The 16,395-nt window shown below is 36.7% G+C and overlaps 1 protein-coding gene across 1 annotated transcript in view; it reads right to left on the bottom strand.

Moving 5' to 3' along the window:
- Positions 1-16,395, bottom strand: part of fig4a (FIG4 phosphoinositide 5-phosphatase a) — a 39,802-nt gene that overhangs the window by 14,281 nt on the left and 9,126 nt on the right. The window contains exons 9-20 of the mRNA XM_086166854.1: positions 13,659-13,759; positions 12,448-12,610; positions 11,011-11,108; positions 7,912-8,045; positions 7,271-7,387; positions 6,075-6,120; positions 5,138-5,286; positions 3,515-3,681; positions 2,997-3,135; positions 1,930-1,988; positions 1,365-1,512; positions 838-921 (exon numbers count right to left, since the gene is read on the bottom strand). Coding sequence (XP_086022980.1) covers positions 838-921; positions 1,365-1,512; positions 1,930-1,988; positions 2,997-3,135; positions 3,515-3,681; positions 5,138-5,286; positions 6,075-6,120; positions 7,271-7,387; positions 7,912-8,045; positions 11,011-11,108; positions 12,448-12,610; positions 13,659-13,759 — 1,405 coding nt within the window. The remainder of the gene's footprint in view (positions 1-837; positions 922-1,364; positions 1,513-1,929; positions 1,989-2,996; positions 3,136-3,514; positions 3,682-5,137; positions 5,287-6,074; positions 6,121-7,270; positions 7,388-7,911; positions 8,046-11,010; positions 11,109-12,447; positions 12,611-13,658; positions 13,760-16,395) is intronic.

The following is a 16,395-nucleotide window of genomic DNA, read 5'->3' as shown; positions in this document are numbered from 1 at the left end:
GCATGAACTTGCACACACCTAAAAATACAATAAAACAGACCACAAAGAGGCCAAAATAGTGTCATTGCAGGAGGGTGTAATGCTCTCAGCCTGTGTATACAGTGTGGACATCTATGATATTTTGGTCTGTCAGAATGAAGATAGGACTCTCATGTTATAAGGTTATGGGCAACCCTACCAGATAAAGCAAGAGAACTGTCAATGGTTGAATACCCCTGGATCAGCAGGAAAAAATGTGGATGCCTGGGAGCCTGAATCAACAGCCCATTCTCTTCTCTCAAAACCCCGTGGCTAGAGTGGTGTTGAGAACCATATCCTCAAATGCTCTCTGAGCACTGGAGCTGCTCATAGCTTCAGCTGTTCGGTCACTCCCTGCCCAGTGTGTTTTTGTTTGTTCAATGGGGTCAAATTTCCTTTGTGTAAAAAATAACATACTTGATGAATAAAGGTTGATTCCCAGAATAATGCAGAGGCAATTATTAGCTGCGAGTAAAACAGGTGTCTATTATGGATAAAGATCTGCATTAATCAAATTCGTAATAGTATTTTTGTACAGAAGTGTACAAACACTTGCGAACACATGCGAACACACGCGCGCAAGCATGCATGCACACACACATACACGCAGCTTCACAGGTGAATTCAGGCTGTTCTAAACAGAGACAGGAAAAAGGACAGACCCTTGTTTTCAGTTATCTAAGAACACAGTGTCAAATAAATCTGTGTGCATGAGGACACAGTGACATCGAAGTTAAAAAGCTGAGGACAAATTTAATTAAAAACACCAAATAAACATGACAAATGTTGAAAAAAATATATAGGCTAAGTAATACTCACGCCAGCACTGATTTTCCTGTTTCCTCTGGTTTGCGTACAGTAAATGGACTTGGATCCACTCCGACAGTTTTGGGCATAAATTCACTTTGTGAGCACAGAGAAAGGGGAAGCCGTGAAAATCATTCAGATAGACCAGTCCATTTATTAGTAATTTAAGTTAAAACAAAATATACTGAGGTGTGTTTTCAAAAAAAGACCAGGGCCTCCCAAAAAGGGGGTCACAATATGTTGGAGTCTAATGATGCCCCAAGATGCTGTCAAATAATAGTAACACATGATGCAAAATCAAAAGTATATCTTATTTCAAAAATTGTTACAAATGTCAAGAAATAACCAAAAATACAAATTTATATTTCGGGAAAATTCACCTGATGATGATAAAAGATATAATTCACAGGGTCAGTTTAAGACATATGTAAACTATTTCAGTCTCATTTCTTTTTTCTTTTGAAACAAATGCAACTGTAAAAAAATATTAAAATGGAATTTGAAATGTATTTATTTTTTAATGTCTGTGTGTTTACCACCTTGCAGAGTTGGTCATGGCAATGCAGAAGGTGTCATCAAATGAAGTGAGTTCGTAAGGTTTGAAGAATTCAGTGTAGATGTCAATGCTCTCTTCAAAACGGTTCACTCGTTTGACTTTGACTTTCTTCATATTGTCATCACAAGGAACTGATAAAATACATGCACACACACACAGAAGAAAAGAAAGTAAATTGCAAAGTTTCAGTGACATTTTTACAACTAATTCCACAGAAAGATCAAAGAATCTTAAACTGACACTTTTTTTGGGGGGCTTGCATGAAGACCTCCATTACTTGCATTGACAACTATTAACATTATACATTTTAAGTCTGTTGTAATGTGGTTCTCCAAAAACATTTTCTATTATATTATCTGCCAAATGGCAGATAATATAATAGAAAGAATGTAGTAGCAAGAGACATGGCTGCGGTGAAAGAGCAACTTTTTCTCCATATCAATGACATGGCTCTGAAAGTAATGTGAAGTCCACAATACGAACTCCAGAAATTTTGAAAAACACTGACTTTGTTTATTGCCATGGACTAAACTGGACAGTGACAATACCTTCATCGTAGGCAACAGGAAGATAGGACAGGGTTCCATTTGACCACCAGAGTGTGTAGCTGCAGCAAAACAAGAAACACAAATGTGTTAGCAACTTACTGAAAACCTTCCGTCATCTGCCACTAGTCTCCATTGGACTTCAGCTGACCTAGATATGAAAAAATGGCTTGGAAGGCCGATCTACAGCACATCTGCTGAACACATCAGCCTTTTATTCAATATGACCAATGTGAGTGAATGCACTGATTATGAGTGTGATGTGCTACTTTGGCATCTTTGAGGGCAAAAGCACACTGTGTGACAGCAGAACTCATCAGTCCCATCCATTGTCATTTCTTTGAATAATGACTGAGTTGCCTCACCACATTGTAGACAACTAGTGGCCAGAAGGAAAAAACTGGGTCTTCTTTTACATAAGCCAGAAGGCAAAGGAGAGAATAAACAAAAGGCTAGAATTTCTCAATGATATCAAAAAATAAGATTAATTACAAGATCTTGATTACTGATACCTATCAGGATTACTAATGGTAAACATTGTAACTAAACATTGTAACAACTAAAGACAAAAGCAATACTGAACTTTGATTGACTAACCTTGTGCACCACTATAAACAGCTCAGCTGCTTTTATTTATTCTCATTTTGTTATTAAAATGCAAGCAAATATGGCACAACAGTTTACTGACTTAAGTCAGTGTGAAGTCTAAATAGAGATATGAATAATTTATAACCATGTGGGTCAGACATGCAGCAAAGATGTGGGTTGTGACATACAATATCACAAATCCCCAGAAAAGAAAAGAAAAGAAAAGAAAAGAAAAGAAAAGAAAAGAAAAGAAAAGAAAAGAAAAGAAAAGAATAAAGCACTTTGCTTAAAATTTAGTTAGCTGTAAAAGTGGACATGTGCCATCATGGTTTGTTACAACTCTGTCTTATAAAAATTTATTGTGAAGTGTAGTATCCTTTTGATACGATTTCCAATATTCAAAGGTTTGTGCGTGTGTATGTGTGTGTGTGTGTGTGTGTGTTTACATTAGTGGGAGAAAGCAAAAGTGAGAGTGTGAATACCTGCGTCTTTCCAGTGGGAGGGCCAGGGTGCTCCTCTGATGCAGGTAAAAATCAGTGGGCAGCTCCCACAGGTGTGGGTTAGATTCTGCAGGCTGATAAACTTGGAGGAACAAGTTGATGGCATCTTGCCTGTCAGCATCTGTAAATTTGAAATGGACCCAATATTATAATATATAGTGGTTCACATAAAAATAAAAGATGGTGAGGAAGACAAATAATCGATCTGAGCATATTTTGAAGAAACCCACATGATGCTACAATTCTTAAACCATAGGTGGTTTGTACCTGCCTCATTTAAAAATTAGAAAAATTGAATGGAGTTCCACATAATTCCCCAAAGATAATTCAATTGAGTCTTAGTTTCTAAGGTATGCTAAAAAGCATTTTGGAAAAGAGCTAATTCAATACCATTGCTTGTCAGGTAGAACTGATGAAAAAACTATGAAGCAGTGGCATAGACAGTGCCAGACTAATGCTCTGACAAATCCTATGTGCCTGAGGTTGTCACAATAGCAAACCTGAGAAAGCATTGCTGTAGTAGCGTGATAAAGTCTGCATGATGTCTTTGGAGTGCTGTGTCCAAGGTGCAATTTTCCTGTAGGTTTTGACCCTGTGGACCAGCTGGGAGCCACCATATTGCAATGACAATGTGTCTCCATGGTCCTCGTACAGCTCCTCAAACAGCCTGAGCCAAACATAGAGCAAAAAAAAAATTAAAGTTAACTCAAGGACAGTGGACGGGTAAGATAAAACCCAACAATGGATGGCCTTTGTCCTCTTGATCTTCCTTGTCACCAGAGTCATCCTACAAACCACCATCCCGCGCTGTCTGGCTACACTCACTTACAACTACTTTGCAGTCACTGATCTCTTTCAGGTTACCTTGTCTATACAAGATGTAGTCTACCTGTGTGCTCCTACCTCTACTCTTATAGGTTACCTAATGTTCCTGTCTTTTATGAAAAAAGGTGTTCACTACAGCCATTTCCATCCTTTTTGCAAAGTCTACCACCATCTGTCCCTCTGCGTTCCTATCCTATATACCAAATCTGCCATTTCTTCATCCCCTCTTTTGCCTGCACCATCATACCCATTGAGGTTTGCACCAATTACCACGCTCTTGTCTCTGGGGATATTCTGCATCACTTCATCTAACTCATTCCAGAACTTCTCCTTCTCCTCAAGCTAACATCTCACCTAGGGGGCATAGCCACTAACAACATTGAGCATCACACCTTCAATTTCCAGTTTGCGACTCATTAGTCTATCTGACATTCTTTTCATCTCCAGATCATTCCTAACAAACTCCTCCAAGATAACTCCTACTCCATTTCTCTTCCTGTCAGTACCATGATAGTACAACTTAAAGCCTGCTCCTAAGTTTCTAGCCTTACTACCTTTCCACCTGGTCTCCTAGACAAACACTATATCCACCTTCCTTCTCAGCATCATGTCACCAAATTTCTCAGTCCCAGACTCTTGCCTTTCCTCTTCTCTCTCTGCTTCCAAACACACCTTCCCCCTCTTCTTCTTTGACCTACAGTAACCCAGTTTCCATTGGTACCCTGTAGCTCATCGGTGGCAGTCATTGTTAACCCGGGCCTTGACTGATGCGGTATGAGATTATAAAGTTTGATTCACATGTTTGGTTTTGGCAAAAGTTTTACATCGGATGCCCTTCCTGACACAACCCTCTGGATTTATCCAGGCTTGCGACCGGCTCAGGGAGACACTGGCCCGTGCAGCCCTGAGGCTGCATTTTCAGGTCTGCTGAGAGTACACTTTGAAAAATAGACAAACATGTCACAGACATGTCTATGAAAATCAGACAAGGTTTTAAGGACATTTGTGAGGATTTGATTTTGTGATTAAACAATGTGATTATGGACTGGGATACCTCTGGGGACCAACAGGGTTATTAAAATGGAAAAAGCCTTACTTGGTATAACTGGCTAGAGAAAGCAACATTGCAATCATTATTAATTCCTTAATAAAAATATGTAGATCAATTTTTCAAATAAGTAATCACTAACATCTTGGAATAGAGCATTCCATTTAAAACAAAATGAAAAAGACATATATGCACATCAATGTGTTCTGCTGATTGGAAACAAAACATAAGACAAAGAGAGCGGTTTTACCTCACACAATCAGTATCAAACTGGAGTTTGGGTTTGTCGATCATTCCGAGTGCATAAAGCTGATAAGCAAGTGCACATTTTCCCACCATGAACTGGGCAGTGTTAGTCCGGTCAAGGCAGTCAACACAGTTGGTCCGTAACACACCTGTCTAACACGGTAAAGAATTTGAAAAGTAAACGTCATTGCTTGTTGAAGCAATTGTCAAATATATGGCAACCATAAAGTGCTGTTGGTTTCTCTCAATTGTCTCTTCATATATTTACCTGTAGAAGGCTACAATATATGGTGAATAAAATCAGGAAAATAAACATAAAATTTAAAATTCTCAATTCTTTGTATAATACTGGGTCCATTTAAATGCACTGGTCTGGTACTACATTTACAGGACGGAATTATTATCATCACAATGAGGTGCTAAACCAAATAAAAAAAAAATCTGGAAATAAAAGATGCTTGGGACATGTTATTTGTAGACAAACTGTCAACATACATGACAACTGAGATCTGTGGGTGCAGAAAAATCCTGATCTAGTCATGTGATTATACATCTATTGGTTTGTGGACCATTTTGTAGCCTCTGTGTGACCAACTGTCAATCACAATGTACTTAAATCTGAAAGAATTTTAATCACCTTTTATTTTTTTATTAAAGATACTTATTTAGGACCAACATTACAGTATGTATGTCATGTTAAATCTACTAAGCTGACTCTAGCAATCAAAACCATTATTGCATGAGGAATATTGTTTTTTGGTTGATGCAAGGGGGGTTTAATAGAGCACTCTGTGTTTATATTTATTTCCAGAAGCTAGTGTAACCACCTCTTTCACACAATCTTAAATCTTAATTTCCAGCAGTTGCGAAAGAGGACTTAAATCTAAAAAACTTTTGTTTTTTTCATTGTAAAGTTGCACATCCTGTTAACTGTGGCATACCTGCACACGTCCACTTGCTGTGATGTGTCCACTTACATCTCCCCATCTGAGGAAAAAGTGCATTAAATTCAACTTCAACAAAAGACTACCCTGGGGCGTTGGGGGCATTTCATATTACTGAAAAAACATTTTCCTATTTTTTGGCTCTCTAACAGGTGTGGTAACTGTAATGATCACCATTACAAGAATGAACATTCAGTGGGGCAAAAAAAGTATATTTAGCAGTGGTGTCATAATGTACTACCAAAGTAAACAGAGGCAAGTGTAATGCAATAATCTTAAATCAAAAATTAGAAATAGCAACAAAAAAAGCCCAACAAGCCCCTCTCAGATTCAATAACCCAACTTTCTAGTGATCACTTTCTGTTTAAGTCCAAAAAAAAGGAACACAGGAAAGTATGATTAAATCATGAGAAAAAGTTTGCTCTAAAGTTAAATTGGGATTTCTACAGAGCAGGTTTTTAAGTTCACCTCATCATGATAAAAACCTAACAGTCTAACTGAGGCCAGTGTGAAAGATGATAATGAGAGTAATGTTTAAAATATAGTAGCAGACTGGAAATACAATAAGATTTTACAAAAGTATCAGCAAATATTATCAGCTCCACCGTTCATGAGCTAATTCATGCACATGATAAGGCATTCAGATACTCGAGTCATCTAAAAAGAATCACATAGTAGCTTATGAGGGTGCTGCTGGAGAACATATCGGAACGCATATGTTTATGAGTGTGCAATGAGAGTGTGTATTACACAGACAGGATAATAAATACTAGCTATTGCATAGTCATTTTGTTATGTAACAGTACTGTAATGTTGGGTTAAAGTGATTAACTTGCAGACAATGGACGCATGCAGTAAGTAGAGGGATGGCAATCTACTTTGCCCATTAGAGGAAATTTCTCCACAGCATATAAGTTTGAGATTCCATTAGAAGAGACCTTAATTGTATGATCCTGAATATGCATTAATTCGACTTCTGTAAGAGAAGTTCTGATTTGAAAAACACAACTAAGACAATGTTGTGGTCAATAATGTTGACCCAGAGATGCTGATAAATAGCTGTATTGCAAAAAAAATGTTCATTCAAGAACATTTTTTGAATGAATACCATATGAGACAACACTTAAATGTAATTTACTTTAAACATTTTTTTGTTATCAAATGAGGTACATGATAGAAGTACAAAGTCTCACCTGTCGTCAGGTCTTAATGTGTGACAGTAGAAGTCGGATCGATTAACAAAGAAACCTGTTTGCTTTACCACATTCTCTGCTATCATGCCCAGACAGTCCAACACATTGCACAATTTACTGAAAAGGGAAAAACATAAAGTGGTATTAATATTTGCACAAGAAATTGTGGAAAATGTAATTTTCAGAAGTTGCTGGAGTGTATCGATTGATAGTACTGAAATATCTAGAGCAAACTGTCTTTTTTCTGGTTTAACTGAAATGTTCACAACAAAATTTGTGACAATCGGTGTCAATCCATTGAGAATATCCTCTTAGATTAATCAACTAAGGTGGTTCTGGCTAAAAGCTAGTCAACAGTAACACTAAAAAAAGTTTTTAATTTAAAGATTGAATAGTTATCATAATATTGTAACATCCCCATATTAAAGAAAAACCAGAGGTGCAGAATTCTCTGTGCTAGATAATGACTATCACTTCTGAATGGGCATAATTTCATTTCATCTCACGAGTTTGGCATCTTTAGAATAAACACAGAGAAATAAATTTTAGGACATTTTATAAAATGCTGTTTACATTATACTGTGATTTATATACATAACAATTTCATTTTTGTTTCCTTTTTTTTAAATTATTGCAACAACCTCTTTGTGTAGCGGGCCATGTCCCAAGCAATGTATTTAATCCCATGTTCAGGAGGAAGGAATTGATTAAGGTTGATCACAGCTGGATAGAGCTCTTCACTCAGAATCTTCTCATGTTTCCTTTTTTCTCGTTTCTGTAACACAATACAGGGATCTATATTACATGTATGTCTCTGACTCTGTTAGCTTAACATGTCAGACTGACTTATTTAGACGCCATTTTCCTACATTTAGGAATTTTTTCATAAAAAAAAAAAAAATTCGATGGAGCAAAATTAAAATACTTACAAAATTGTGTGACAAACTTCTTAATGTGATGACACATGAATTTTACCTAGATTATGTTCATTAAGCTTATCATAATATATATATATGTTATATATTTTCCTTGCAATATCATAATCTGATTTATGATTAAATCATTACTTGTAAAGGCAATTCTTAAATGTTGCATGAAAAACAAAAATCCCAACCATATTTAACTGATAAGAATGAATATACTAGAAATAGTCTTAGCAAAAACCAAAGCAATAAAGTGTAAGCTCATGTTGCCCATGAATTCCTAATCCTTATTTTCATAGTCATATACTGAGTGATAAGAAAAGTGTAGTACAGTGTGTGTGTGTGTGTGTGTGTGTATATATATATATATATATATATATATATATATATGTATGTGTGTGTGTGTGTGTGTGTGTGTGTGTGTGTGTTTTTAGTGTCAAACCAAATTTCTTTCTGTTATATCTGTTTTTATTTGTATTTTATCAAGAAGTAAAATCTCTTTAGAAGAATCGGAATCGCAAAAAAAACATTGCCATTTTAACAAACCTGGAATTACCCTATCCATTCAATTATCACGCATGCACTTATCCACCCTTCGTTGTTCTTTTTGTCAGCGATGATAATCAGCTTGGGAGCACCACATAGCATCTGCAACTGGTGAAATTAGTAATTTCCTCACACATTCAACAGAGCATTTTGTCCAGTCTGGCATACACGGACAGAACAAAAGTCACACTATCAAGGCACAAATTAACTGATGTTGCAGTGTACTTGTAAAGGCACACATGCAGTGAACACAGGTCTGACTGTGCAACGCCAAGCAATGGCCAAATCATGAATGATAAAATTAATCAAAACTGCAAATGTATGCAGTGCAATGTCACAGATAATTAAATGATGGAAATTACCAGTTCATAATCACTTGATAATATGTAGTTTTGTTAAAGGACAGTGTGTTTAATCTTTCTACTTTCTTTATCCATAATTGTTTACTGTGTAGTGTAGGATTAAGGGTTGCAGGTTAAAAAAGCTTAACAAAAAAATTAAAATAAAATGTTGATCTATAAGAATAGGAGGACAAAAGTTATGAAAAGTAACTGACCCTGATCAAATCAGCAGACAGGGTTCACATGTGTGGCCATGTGCATGCTTACGCACATACACGCACGGAAATACACAGTAACTCATGACAAAACCAGGATCCCATCCTATTATTGAGACAGCCATGCAGCACTAGCCAATACCATGGATAGGTGAATTTGTCATCTTTTTTGTGGTTAATTGCCCAATCTATTCTTCTTTCTGTCTCTCTCGAATAATGGGAGAGACTGTTCTGCATAAGTAGGAGGTCCCCTCCCTTACTCCCCGCAATTGCATATGTCACATGGCTGCAGCTTGTGTGGATTTTTGAGGGCTGTGATTGGTCCCTTGTCTCATGGCTCCCCTTGTGAGTGACAACGTGAGCATGAAATCCAAGCTACAGAGTGTATGGCTTTGTGCTGAAGTGTGCCTGTGCATGTGTGTGTGTGTGTGTGAGTGTGTGCGTGTGTGTGAGAGAGAGGGAGAGAGAGAGAGAGAGAGAGAAAAGCAATACAAATCTAATTCTACAAGCTGGCAAATGTGGCACGCAGAGATTTGACATGAAGCCTTTTGTTTATAGTTTTCTTTTTTTAAACTGGCTGGCTTCAAGCCTTTTTCTAGGATCACACTTTTCAAAAGTTAATGATTACTATTTATTGAGAATAAATTATTAAACAGAATGTAATTGTTTTTCATAATTTAAAGAGCAGTGTGATGATTGATGGTGATTTTGTAGAAACCAAAAATGAGAGGATATAAGAGTTTGATACCACAATCCAGGTGTGCCATGTTTGTCTATCTCATGAGAGCCATTATGCCACATTACTGTTTGTGCATGTCAACTGAAATGATAAAGGTGAGGGACCCTTTCAATTGTTTGTAATCAAGAGCAGCAAAGAAAGTCTCCTGTGCCTATAATAATATAATCACAACTCACCAGACAGATAACTAGCTGATGAGAGGAGCCAGTATACTTCATTAAGACAGCTTAACTATGATTAACGATTTAAAGCTCTCCATACTTATTTTATCCTCACAATAAGTTGCAATGATTACCACAATTGATGATTTGAAATTGAGGCTCTGGCTCATACCAAGGCATCTTCAGCTTTTCAAAACTGAGGCTTTACAGTATACTTAATAGCATGAGCGATTATCATATTTTATTAGGATTATTTGGTAAAATTTACTTTCAAATAGATGATTTCTTACAAACATTGTGTCCGTTCTTGACTCTATGCTTCTGGTTAGAATATACAAAAAAATGGTGCGGTCCGTATTTTAAGCCACTAAGTTTAATTCTGCAATGTTTTACAGAGAAAGAGCAGCTTTGTGATTGATTTTCCTTTGTAGCATCTTTAAATCAACTATTATTAATGACATGAAGACCAATAAGCTCCCCATCTAAATATATGGAAATGTGAAATAAGCATAATTTCTTATTGTCAAATACCTATTTTGGTATCCACATTAGGGTTGAAAAAACTACTTTTTTTTTCATTTTTTTTTAGAAAAAAAAATCAAACCAAAAATGCAGCATCATCAATCTCAAATATATAAACAATTTAGCTGTAACATTGCTATTTATAACTTACTATTGTGCTACGTCACATTAAAAGCAAAACACAAAATAAAAACAATTTACAGAGAAATCAAAACCGAGATGCTTCTTTTTTTTGTCTGTGCACGGTCACATTACTTCAGATTTTTAGTTTGTGATCACATATTGGATGTTACCTTGACTAGGTTCAGGATGATAATGGGAGACCCAAACCGCTGCAGCATCTGATCAAAATGAAGGGCAGCAATATGTGCATAGGGATCTGCTTGGTCCACTGAAAAAAAGATTTAACTAAATAAGTATTTTCTCTACAGGACAAATAAATATGAAACTAATAATGATGAAAACAGAAAAATAACAGTTCGAATTTATGTGGAAAGAGAAACAAAGGGGAGGGGTGAAACAGGGCAAACAAAATGAAATGTTAAAGGATATAGCTACTTTTTGTAATTGAGAATTGAAAAATGTGAGAGGATTACACTGAGATGAACCATATTATTTAGACATTGAGAACATTCAAGCATTCACCCAAACTGCTGTACCTTGATAAAATACTAGACGAGTTACTTAGCATTGCAAAATAACCATGTAAATATGGACACATTTCAGTAGGCAAAAAATCTAGTGTTTTATCATGGAATCTGTGATAAATAGAACAGTTCATTTGTCCAGTAAAAACTCAAAAACTACTATCATGAATAGCGAAGAGAAACAAGCTATGGAACTCTGCATTATTTTACCTTTCAATCATTATGAATTGCTGTATTTGTGACTAATGCAGTGCAATTAGTGAACAGCAATATAAAAGTTAAGAGACTAAACTAAATATATGCAGATACCTTGTAAACAGTACGTACAAAGCTTCATATTAGTAGTTACATCCGAAAAAATAAATCAATAAAATGGGCAAGAAGTTAGATGAGAACTATAAACTATACACAGAAGGATGAGGTAAGTCAATACAGGAAGAGATCTTAGTTGTATCCTCACTGTCTCTATTTCACTGGAGTAAATGTCATCCAAGGATGAATTAAAGTGCAAACAAGGAAAGAAAAGATTACGATTCCAGAGTCATTGTGTGCATTCAGGTACCACCAACTTTCCATGCACATAGGGACAAATATAAAAAATAAACACAGCAGTGGCCAATGTTCTCAGACTCTGGGACCTGATCACCTCCGAGGTGTGATGCTTTAATCCTGCTCATGATGAAATGAAAGAAAGGATGCAAAGTCGAGGACCACATGGACAGTGTCCTGCCTTTACCTGTTTCTTTTGATCTCTGTCCCAATAGTTGAGAAAAATTGATCCTGACAAAAACCACACACCTACTCAAATGTCATGTTTGATTACATTCTTTTTCCTGATACAATTTTGGGTCCTCAATTGATACTACTAAGAATACATTAAGAATTATGAAGAGAAATGTCTCCACTGAAAGGCTTAATATTCCTTCCTACATGTTGTGTTTTCACACAAAAAGTCTTTTTTCCACTTCTATTATAGAATACCCCAATGATGCTTGATATATTATTCAAATCATTCAGATACCAAACAGAACCACTGAAGCAAAGAGGAACAGAGACATGAAAGTAGCATATATTGGACCTTACATCGTATTGGGGGTTTTGGCATCATGGTGGAAATGTCTTGGGACCAGTAGAGTGGGACTGAACCCCGCACCTGGACGTACGAGGAGTAACTTCCTGCAGTGAACGACATAACTGAGGCGTCATGGACAATCTGCTCTGTCTCCACCTCATTAGCAACGTCCCCCTACAGACAAATAATATACACACTATATTTAGAAAACAATCTCATTAGAAGTGCAATATCATTTTCATCAGTCAGCAGTTCACCATCTTTTCAAAAGTGTAAGTTTTGAATTGTTCTTTTTTCGTAATCATTTCATGCACATCTTATCCAGTGCACCTGAGAGACAGTGTGTCTTCAAATGTGACATATGTACTTTACATGTTTTGGTCTCTTTTTCATCACAACATATTAATCAACTCATTATTCTTACTGACAGCTGAACTTTGATACAGCATACCTGTATCTAAAAAGATATCAGTTGAACCCCTTGGAACAAAGCCCTCAAACTACGAGGAAATGTCCTTTTTTTTTCTCCTGAGCCATTTCACTAGTCGAGGAGGACAAGTGACGAGATAAACCAGTTCCAAGTTCCAAAAGTTCGCTTAATACTATAAATTGTACCCTCCATATAGCTTAACTGCTTTGGGGTCCTATCTTTCATATGTTTCATAGAAGCTGTTCTGACCGTTTTATGTTGAACAGTAACTGGGACACCTAGGTAATTGCCGATGCATTTCTGACTTAAAAAAAAACATAACAAAAAAAATCCTCCTTTAGGAGAACATGGCTTTGTTATACAGGGGAAGATCCAATCAAATAGGCTATTTCATATATAACCTTTTCCACCTGAAACTGGTCATAACAAGGACTGTGGATTATGGTGAGAAATGAGTCCACGATTTCAGAAAAAATATGTAGAGGTTGAGTTTTCACACAGGTTTCACAAGTTCTGCAAAGACAGTACACACCTGGATAGGCTGATTTTCAAAAATGTGACCTCTAAAGCACTTCATTAGTGAATACAGGGATATCTTGGATTATAAATAACCGTGTACAATAAGTTGTTCCATAGGTTTTTCCCATCACACACCCACATGGACACTCCTGCATACTATAGCGAGAGGCAATGGGTCAAATTAACCCCCCTGTGATCAATATGAGTCATCTCAATCATGCTAGTGGACTACAGCACTTTCTATTCTCCCCGTTACCTCGGCAACTGTTATACCTCACAGTTGGCTCCTCTTTTGAGGAAGCGGGTCCCAGCAAATTTACTGGAGCGCCTGGCAATGAGGGTTATGTAAACCGGTCGTCCGTAGATCAGGAGCTCTGTGGTCGATGGTAAAGGATGAATGGAGCAGGTATCAGAAAGCAGTAAACGGTTACATCCCTATAAAATAGAATTATCCACATTAGCCACACTGTCATACCTAATAAAAAAAATCTGTTTATACTTTTAAAAACTTTAAGTATGTTGAATCTTCATCTTCCTTTACTTTCACTTTTCCTTCAGGGTTGCCACAGCGAATCAACCTCCGGCACCTAACCCTATTCTCTGTATCCTCTTCTCTTACACCAACTCACTTCATGTCCTCTTTCACTACATCCATAAATCTTCTCTTTGGTCTTCCTCTTGACCACCTGCTTGGCAGTTTCAGCCCAAGCATCGTTCTACCAATATATTCACAATTCCTCATCCGTACATGACCGAACCGTCCCAATATGCCGTAGCTTGTCTGACCACCTTTCCAAACAAATATCTATGATGTGCTCACCCTCTGTGATCCTATCCATCCTCGTCACTCCCAAAGAGAACCTCAACATCTTCATCTCTGCCTTTAAGTATGTTGAATAAGCTTACAAAAACAAAATGTGAAAAAAAAATTAAAAAATCAACTACTAGCATAAGTGGTGACAATGTGTTTATTTATTTTACTTAAAATTACTTAATCTCATATGCAATGTATGAAAAAAACTTAAATTCCCTCATGGTTCATTTTCCTTTACCATTGAGCTGATTAATTTGACAAAGCTAAAGGGAGCAAATATTACATGTAAATTCTACGAAAGAACAATTTAACCTTAATTTAATATTAACTGTGTGTGTTATTTTTATGTGTAAAGTAAAAGATTGTATTAATTCAAACCACACTGGCACTGCTCCACCAACCAGTGGGGCCACTAAATTATTTTACTGGTGAAAAACAAAATGCAATATTATGTACTGATGTTTAGTAATGTAAAAAAAAATAGACATTCTCCAACCTCTTTTTAACACAACACAGTCCAGGCTCTTTGTAATCATTTGATTTATCTTTTGTTAATTGTTTCTTTAATGCTCTCTAATCAATACGTACCAATTACTGCCTTCACAGCATCTGCCTATTCACTGTAGCTGTTATTAGACCAAACTGACCATCTCAGCTCTCAGAAAAATAGTTTAAGCCATACACTTTCCAGGAAATATCTAAACTCAAAGTACCCACACAGTACGACAGTACACTGCAAGATAAGAGACACAACAGTTGTGATAGCAGAGTGGGTTGGAAAGTTGGGTTTGTGCAGTTTGCTATGTCACACTCAGGCATCAGGCAAAATGATTAAAGTTGTTGGTTTAACTAACCTACGGCAAGTTTTAACTATAATAAATCAGACTGTTTATTCAGCGCCAGTCAACCTCAGAGCACCTCGGCAGCAGAAGCCTATGCATCAATACTACAAAGCTTATCAAAGAATAAAGAGCACATTATTCATGGAGAACATTATACAAATCCCTAGTATGTAGTCAGTGTCAAGTCAAAACTTCAAACAAGAGCTTCTATAGCTGCTAGACAGAATAAAAATAATACAAGCATTCAAATTGACATAAAAGTATGTATGATATAGGTACACTATCTACATATGTAAGCCTTGAATTGAATAGGTCATGCAAAAAGAAATAGAATTAGGATTTGATATGATCAAAGAAGCAGAGTTTTTCTCCCTTTTCTCTTTGGATGACAGATGGAGAGATTATTCATGTGCCAGTGTTGACGTATCTGTCAGTAGATGGTCAGTGTAATCACAGGCTTGCTTTTTGAAAGCCTGAAAAATGCACAAAATTCAACAAGAGGACTGATGCTTAATGGAGCTATCATAAAGAATAATAGTTCAATAGGCATGTGATCACACAGCATGACAGAGTGGATTTACAGTGGAGCAAAAAAGTATTTATTCAGCCACCAGTTGTGCAAGTTCTCCCACTTAAAAAGGTGATAGAGGCCTGTAGTTTCATTATAGGTACACTTCAACTATGAGGGACAGAATGAGGAAAAAAATCCATAAAATAACATTGTCTGATTTTTAAAGAATTTATTTGCAAATTATGGTGGAAAATAAGTAGAATTTATTTGCAAATTATGGTGGAAAATAAGTATTTGGTCACCTCCAAACAAGCAAGATTTCTGGCTCTCAGAGACCTGTAACTTCTTCTTTAAGAGGCTACATAGTCCTCCACATGTTACCTGTATTAAAGGCACCTGTTTGAACTGGTTATCAGTATGAAAGACACCTGTCCACAACCTCAGTCACACTCAAACTCTACTATGACCACACCAAAGAGCTGTCGAAGGACAACAGAAACAAAATTGTATACCTGCACCAGGCTTCGAAGACAGATTCTGCAATATTGTGGGAGCAATTATTAGAAAATGGAATACATATAAGACCACTGATAATCTCCCTCAATGTGGGGCTCCATGCAAGATCTCACCCTGTTGGGTCAAAATGATCACAAGAACGGTGAGCAAAAATCCCAGAACCACATGGGGGGACCTAGTGAATGACCTGCAGACAGCTGGAACCAAAGTAACAAAGGCTACCATCAGTAACACACTACACTGCCAGAGACTCACATCCTGCAATGCCAAATGTGTTCCCCTGCTTAAGACAGTACATGTCTAGGCCCTTCTGAAGTTTGCTAGAGA

This window comes from Fistularia commersonii, chromosome 20, assembly GCF_037954325.1.
Source record: "Fistularia commersonii isolate RoL2024-O1a breed Wild chromosome 20, RoL_Fcom_v1.0, whole genome shotgun sequence".
Taxonomy (NCBI): Eukaryota; Metazoa; Chordata; class Actinopteri; order Syngnathiformes; family Fistulariidae; genus Fistularia; species Fistularia commersonii.
Note: the sequence above shows the minus strand (reverse complement) of the source record. Positions and strands in the feature narration are given on the sequence as shown.